At 38.5% G+C, this 8,417-nt stretch overlaps 1 protein-coding gene across 1 annotated transcript in view; it reads right to left on the reverse strand.

Annotated features, from left to right (window-relative positions):
* LOC106873291 (uncharacterized) overlaps positions 1 to 2,652 on the reverse strand; it is a 128,524-nt gene extending 125,872 nt beyond the window's left edge. Inside the window, exon 1 of the mRNA XM_014920600.2 lies at positions 1,978 to 2,652. Coding sequence (XP_014776086.1) covers positions 1,978 to 2,237 — 260 coding nt within the window. The 5' untranslated portion in view covers positions 2,238 to 2,652. The remainder of the gene's footprint in view (positions 1 to 1,977) is intronic.
* Positions 2,653 to 8,417: the final 5,765 nt, after the last annotated feature.

The following is an 8,417-nucleotide window of genomic DNA, read 5'->3' on the forward strand; positions in this document are numbered from 1 at the left end:
TATATATATACATATATATCTTTATATGTATGTATGTATGTATGTATGTATGTATGTGTATACATATATAGGCGCAGGCATAGCTATGTAGTAAGGAGCTTGCTTCCCAGCCACATGGTTCCGGGTTCAGTCCCACAACGTGCAATCTTGGGCAAGTGTCTTCTACTATTGCCTCGTGTCGATCAATGCCTTGTGAATGGATCTGGTAGACAGAAACTGAAAGAAGACCGTCTTGTGTATGTGTGTGTGTGTGTGCGTGCGTGCGTGCGTAGTTGCTTGCGTCTTTGTGTCTGTGTTTGTTCTCCACTGTCGCTTGACAACAGTAACTTAGCAGTTCGGCAAAAAAATCCGATTGAATAAGTACAAGGCTTGAAAAAATAATAAGTCCTAAGGTCGATTTGTTCGACTAAAACTTTTCAAGGTGGTTCCCCACCATGGCCGCAGTCAAATTACTGAAACAAGTAAAAGAAAAAAGAAGATACATATGCAAATAGATAGATAGATAGATAGATAGATAGATAGATAGATAGATAGATAGATAGATAGATAGATAGATAGAACAGTTTGACACCAGCATCTGACTCTCTCGCTACTGAAACTAGTCGTACTTGCGTATTTTTTTACGGAAACACACAGCACGAAACGATAAATGAAGAGGGTCAATAAGATCCCTTTCACACTGGGGTCGATGTAAATGACTAACTCTCTTCCCAGAAATTGCTGGCCTTGCGCCAAAATTTGAAACCAATATTAAATGAGAGTCACAATGCAGTGAGGGGGCAGAATCGTTGGCACGCTGGCCAAAATGCTTCGCAGCATCTCGTCCATGTTCATGTTCTGAATTCAAATTTCGCAAAGATCGACTTTACATTTCATTCTTGCGGGGTCGATAAAATAAGTACCAGTTGAGCACTGGGGTTGATATAATCGACTTATCCCCTTATCCGAAGTTACTGGCCTTGTGCCAAAATTTGAAACCAATATTAACTGGGAGACAAATACTAAAGGAACTGTTTAGGTGCATCTATCGTCCCCCTCCTATCTCTTTGTTCACAGTACCATGTAAAAGTCTTCACCGGTCATTTAGAGAAGCACTGTTCTGAAGCAAGGAAGTTGACATAATGTTGAGTGGTGGCCACTTGTATTTCAGAAGTTTTTGAAGTAAGAATGTCCAAATGTTAATAATTATTAGGTAAACAAAACAGAACAAATTGGGTTTGTTTGTTATTAATATCATTTTCCGAAGACAGTGAGCTGACAGAATCGTTAGCACGTTGGACAAAACGCTTAGCGGCATTTCGTCCGTCTTAGCGTTCTGAGTTCAAATTCCGCCGAAGTCGACTTCACCTTTCATCCTTTCGGAGCACTGGGGTTTATGTAATTGACTTGCCCTTTCCCACGAAATTGCTGCCCTTGTGCCAGAATTTGAAATCGAATAAACTTGAAAACGAATAAACTTAATATTATAAATAACTTCTTGTTAGCTACGACAACACTTACAACGTCGACAATAATAATTGGCTTCGAAATGTGAATAAGTAAATCAACAAAACTGGATATATGCTACATGTGAATGTAAATTTCTTTCAAATTTTAACACAAGCCCAGTAATTTTGAGGGGAGGGGTAAGTCCGTTACACTGACTCCAGTACTTGACTGGTACTTATTTTATCGACTCCGAACAGATGAAAGGTAAGGTAAAGTCGACCTCAGCGTGATTAAAAGTCAGAACATAAAGCCGGATGAATTATTACAAAGCAGATTATCCAGCGTGGTAACAATTCTTCCCACTCGCCGTCCTGTCTAAAAAATGTAAATTATAAATAGTAAACAAAAAAAGCATATTTTCATAATGTTTATAATTCTGTTTCAATTTTTATCCATGTAAATATTACATATAATCAGAGTCGGTCAGGAACAAAACAAATTCGAATCAGAATATAACATCTAAACAGCAACCAATCACAGAACACTTACCTGATGACTTCTTTGTTTGTTGTCCATAAATTCAAAGATGGTCTTTCAGAAACGACAGATGGAGATTTACAATCCAGCGTTTCGGGAACTTGAAGTTCACTGGCAATTTTATTATTTTCCCCTTCAACATTATTTTCCACCGAACTACGACCTAATTGAGCATCTTGAGAGCTTTCTGTTACTAAACCAGGTTCTTCCGTCTTCTGATCTAATAAAGGGCTTGACGTAGTATCTGTTACCAAACTTTCTGTGTCAGCCATCTTAAATCAAAATGGCAGTGATGTTTATTTTCCGGGGGGCTTTTTATTGCAATTCTTTTCCTTTCTTTCTTACTTCACTGTTTGTTGGGTTGAGTCTTTTATGTTGTTGTTGTTGTTTCTTTCTCTTTTTCCTTGTTCACTTTTTACAATCTTGTAATGGAAAATAGAATTTGCCAGTGGCTTGGTTTGCAAGAAATTGTTTTATTTCCTTCCACCTTTCGAATAATATTTTGTACTGAGAGGTAGAAATTTTTTTTTCACAAACTTACAAGTGACACCGTGCGCTCAGTGTCTGTGTTGCTTTCTTCTTTCTCCTCGTGTGGCTGTACATGTATATGTGTACTCTGTGACATCTTGTGATGATATCGTTCGATATATCTTGTGATGAGAAAAGAGAGTTTCTTCACACAAACTTGCAGGTGTCCGTCTCCCTCTCTCTCTCTCTCTCTCTCTCTCTCTCTCTCTCTCTCTCTCTCTCTCTCTCTCTCTCTCTCTCTCTCTCTCTCTCTCTCTCTCATTCTCTCTTTCTCTCTCTCTCTCTTTCTCGCTTTCTTTCTCTCTCCCCTCCCCTTCTCTCTCTCTCTCCATCGTTTTCCCTCTCCCTGTTTATATATTTATCATCTTTTGTCATAGCAACTGTCTAACTAACCTACCAACCGTGTCTGTGTTTCATGTAGAACTATTTTAAGTCTCATTCCTCTCCTACTCTCAGTCTCCGTCACTGTTTTTGGCTGTATATATGTATGTATGTATGTATGTATGTATGTATGTACGTGTTTCTATATGCATATACATGTATGTGTGCGTGCATGAAAATATGTGTGTGTATGCATAGACATGTTTGTGTGTGTGTGCTTTGTATCTGTTTTTTTCTCATCCAAGAGAAATAACTACACAGTCATATTTCACTTGTTTTATCTCAAATCCACCCGTCTGTTGCTTTTTGCTTCCCCTCCACCATTTCATTATCTTTCGACAGATGTGGGTGGGTGGGTTTGGTGGTGGTGCATGTGCGCGTGTACAATGTTTTGGTTTATTCGCTATATTCTTTGTGTATGTATGGCTCATGTCCACTTTACCTCTTATGCTTTCCCCGATTTCCTTTGCAGTCTCTCTTTCAAATATTACATTACATTTTCCTTTTCCTTCTCTCTCTCTCTCACCGCCTCCACCATTCTCTATCTTTCCATCTATGTAACTATCTATCGCTTCCTCTTTCTCTTTTTCTCTCTTCCCTATTTTCCCTCTCTCTCTCTCTCTCTCTTTCATTCTCTCTCTCTCTCTCCCTCTTTCTTTCCCTTTTCATCGTCTCTTCTCTATCTTCCCATTTGTATCTCTCTTTCTCTCTCTTCCTCTCTCATGCTTCCATTCGGCCACATTCTATTTCTCTCCATAACCAACCTGTAATATATGCAACTCTTGCCACATTAACCACAAACCGTTCTAAACGTTGTATCATAAATTATTCATTTCCTCATTAAATACTAACAGTTTTTCTTTCTCTTATTTTCCTTTTTATGTTTTTAATACGAGATCCCTCTAGACTCTTTCCCCGCTTCCTTGATGCACACCACACACCTGCCATTTGGTAGATGTTCTCGTTTCGTTCGACTCCTTTCCCCAGCCAAAGCCCTGCCACTCGCTGTTCTGTTCCTCACGCGGATTAATGCATGTGTCCACTCCATTGACTCTTTAATGAACTGTTAATTTCGAGGAAATGATAAATGTGTTGTTTAAATGTGATCAAAGATTGAATAGTGGGTGGGGGGGCATTTGGTTTGGGGAGGAAAAAGCGGAATCAGAAACAGAGAGACAGACAGACAGACAGACAAGACAGACAAGACACACAGAGAGAGTGGTGGAAGTGGAGTAGAAGGAAGAGAATGGAAAGAAGAAGAAGAAGAAGAAGAAGAAGAAGAAGAAGAAGAAGAAGAAGAAGAAGAAGAAGAAGAAGAAGAAGAAGAAGAAGAAGAAGAAGAGGACGACGACGATAATGATGATGATGATGATGATGATGATGATGATGAAGATGATACGCATACGTGGTGGTGGCGGCGGCGGCGGTGGTGGTGGTGATGGTGGCGAGAGAGAGATAGAGATAATAGTGAGAGTTAAGAAAAACTTTGAAGCCGAATTTAAGTCTTTACAATGAGCTTTCAATGGATCCTTATCATTAGGTTAATGTATTCATTATTGTGTATTATGTCGTGGAGAAAAAGAGAGGCCCAGCGTTTCGGACATTTGTCAATTGTCGAAAAGAGATAGAGAGAAATACAAATCTTTTCGCTCGGCTGTATAAATTGTAGATGAGAAAATGAAGTTGAGAAAAGGTCTCGAGAGCGAAATGTGGAAACTGAATGAGAAAGTTAGTGTGAGCTAATGAGTTGTGTGGGCGGTGATGAGTAATGAAGACGTTAAACAATGGAGGTGAATGGAAAATGTGGTGAAAAGGTGATCAAAGTAGTTGTAAGATACCCTCTCTCTCTCTTATCTTAGAAGAGAGAAGAGAAAGAGATGGTTGAACACGCTAAGGAGGATAAAAACAAAGACACATTATACGATAAAACGAAGAGTGAGCGACCCGGCAATAATGGTTCTAAGCAATGAATAAATAAAAGTTCGTAAGAGAAAAATAAAACTAAATAATTGATAGTTCGAAGTTGAAAAAGCTTGATGCCATTATGAGCAGATATCTCCCACGTTTTACTTCTTCCCACATAGTACAACTCCTACACTACTCACACCACTAAACAACACTACTACACACTCCACCCACCACACAACAAACCCACACCTCCCACTCTGTACAAACCAACTCCCACACTGCACTAGCCTTAGAGGACTTTGCAAGTATAGGCCCCACTGAAGAATCCATACATATTCTTACCTATGAGTGTATAGATTGCTTCGTGTGCAACTGAAGTTAGCACTTCATTTGTAATATCAGTTATGCAAGGCAACAAGCAGTAAATATGTGCCTATAAATACTGGATGTTCGTGTTGGGTGTTTATCCAATTTTCAAATTTACTAAAGCCCAAGAGGATGTAAGTCAATTATATTGAACCAAGTCTTCAAACTGGTACTTATTTTATTGACCCTGAAAGGATGAAAGGCAAAGTCGACCTCGAAGGAATTTGAACTCAGAACGTAAAGACGGGCGAAATGCTGCTAAGCAATTTCGCCCGACATGCAAACGATTCTGCCAGCTCGACGCCTTTACAACATGTCTAATACTGATTTCAAATTTTGACACAAGGCCAGCAACATGTCTGATATTAATTGTATTACAAGAATGTTCATAAAGATGCTTTCTGCTTTCATACAGAAAATACGGCCAAATTTGTCACTCTCCCGTATGTTTTCTACGAATCTTTCTGATGAGCGTATACGCTATCCTTCTCCTGTAAATTTCTTCCATCTAGATCAGTGGTTCCAAACCATTTTTTACCTATGGACACCTTTGATACCTGTTTTATTCTACTGAACTCTAATAAGCATTGGATGATTTAAAAAGTCCCATTATATTTTTATGATTAATCATTATTAAGAATTGTATAAAAAAAATTGTTAAAATATGTTTTGTGTATTGTAGAAGTTTAACCAATTTATTGCAGATAAATTTTAACAGTAAAATTTTATGTGGAGCCCCAAGTGTCATGGGAACTCTGGTTGAGAACCATTGTTCTGGCTGTTTAGCGATCCAGTCAAATTTTCGATCAGAATGGGTTATTTTATTTGTGAGTTTTTACGACACCATAGATATGTACTTGCAAACGCTCCTTCAACGTGAAACGGAATGCAACCCATTTAAGTGTTTTGCATCGGTAATTAATTTATCAAGTTCTATGTTCAATTGCGCAGTGTTTATATCTTTTTATACTACCTTCACACCGAAATAAATATCTTGGAATTAACGGCTAAAGAAGTGTATATCTGGCGATGATGATATCATCACTAATAGCATTCTACCCATGGCCCTTACAGCCTACAATAAAACGCAGTTCAAAATAGAACATTAAAACCAAATTCAATCCGAAAGTAAGAGAGAGGAGTACTAGAAACATTGATATATCTAGGAATGTTATTACTCCAAAATAAGCTCAAAGGATAATATAAAAATATGAAAACCATTAATAAATAGATTAAACGCAAATACAGTCCTATCTTTGAAACTTCAATGTTCTAAAAAAAAATTTTTTTCTAATTTGTGTGTGTGTGTCTGTACTGATATTGATATATTGTCAACAACCGGAAATTACAACATCACGACAGTGTCTACCACAAAACCACCTCAACCAATAAATGTTAAAATCTTATCGCGATACTTAGCGTCCTGCACATTGGCACAAAGAAATAAAATGATAGAATAAATCTATGATCGATCTAAATAACTTGGTATAATTATCATGTTGTCAGTGATAGCTGAATAAAGATAAGCAAGTCCGGAATTATTAACGAGAGATAAATTCAAACACTTTCAGGTATTTAACACAAGTTTCTACTGGTTTCGATCGGTGGATGCTGGGTCAAGAAGTTGGGCTACAGGAGAGTTAAGGCGGCGAATTGGCAGAAACGTTAGGACGCCAGACCAAAAGTGCATAGCGGCATTTCGTCTGTCTTCATGTTTCGCCGAGGTCGACTTTACCTTTTATTCTTCCGGGGTCGATAAAATAACTGCCAGTTAAGCACTGGGGCCGATGTAATCGACTTGTCCCCGTCCCAAAATCGCTGGCCTTGAGCCAAAATTTGAAACCAGTATCTATATAAACATTAAGGCGGAGAACTAACAGAGTCGTTACTGCGCAGGGCAAAATGCTTAGCGGCATTTCGTCCGTCTTTATGTTCTAAATACAAATGCAACCGAGGTTGACTTTGCCTTTCATCCCTCGGAATCGATAAAATAGGTACCAGTGGAGAACTGAGGATCAACGTAATCGATTCCTCGTCCAAAACTGCTGACCTTGTGCTAAAATTTGAAATCAATATATGTGCGAGTATTTGTCCGTTGAAACAATAGGTTTCTTGAAGCATGACCTGTTGTGGTGATAGTGTGTTAATATAGAAGAGAGGCGTTATAAAATGTGTTGGAACCAGTTATATCAAATGTGATGGAGCATTAAGCTTCAGAAAGAAAGAAGAAGAAAAAAACAAAACTAAGATAACCATTTCTTTCGTGACCAGCTATTTGATTAAATATTAAAAAGGTCCACATATTCACTCATTCGTGGATGTGGATGTGAGTGTAGGATTGTGTATGTGTGTATGCGCGTGTGTGTATAAGTGTGTATTAAGTGTGTATTATGCTTGCATGCGCGTAGTGTTTCGTGTGTGTTTATGTGTATTATACATGTTAGTGTGTGGTTTTGTGAATGTGTGTATCATGCATGTGTGAATGTGTACTATGCATGAGTGTTTGTGGTTTTGTGTGTGTGTGTGTGTGTGTATGTGTGTGTGTGGCTTTGTGTTTGTGGTTTTGTGTGCATTATACGCGTATGTGTGTAGTTTTGTATTTGCGTGTATTATGGATGTTCGTTTGCGAGTGCATGTGTGCGTTACTAAGGCGCCATTGAAGTTTCAGAGAGTGATTGCAAATAAACAACATTACTAACCCTAACTACTCTCCGCATAACAACAACAACAACAACGGTGTCGACGACGATACCACCACCAACAACAACAACATCAACAACATGAACTGTGTCAATCCTATACTGGACCCTCAATGTCTCCTCTGCAAACCACGATAAATTACAAAGAAACGCCAGATAATGAAGCATAAACTAAATTAAAATGAACGACCACTAAAAAGGACATGTGAGGGGCACGAATTGTTGTCGCAGTATATTTCAACTGCTTCCATGTATTATTTTTTTCTTTATTCTTTTATTCGTTTCAATAAAAGGACTTCGTCATGCTAGGGCATCAACTAGTAGGGTTAGCCGAAACAAACGGAACCCCAGGATTTACTTTAAGTTTCCTAAATTTCTGTTGTCTTTTCGAAGGAGGTATTGAACTGCTATGTAATGAGGTCGGAAAAAATCTAACACCAGTTTTCAAGTGATGGTGGGTGACGAACACTAACTCAAAGGCGCACGCATACGGCACATACATACATGTGTGTGTGTGTGTGTGTGTGTGTGTGTGTGTGTGTGTGTGTGTGTGTGTGTGTGTGTGTGTGT

The sequence above is a fragment of the Octopus bimaculoides genome, chromosome 11 (genome assembly GCF_001194135.2).
Source record: "Octopus bimaculoides isolate UCB-OBI-ISO-001 chromosome 11, ASM119413v2, whole genome shotgun sequence".
Lineage (NCBI taxonomy): Eukaryota > Metazoa > Mollusca > Cephalopoda > Octopoda > Octopodidae > Octopus > Octopus bimaculoides.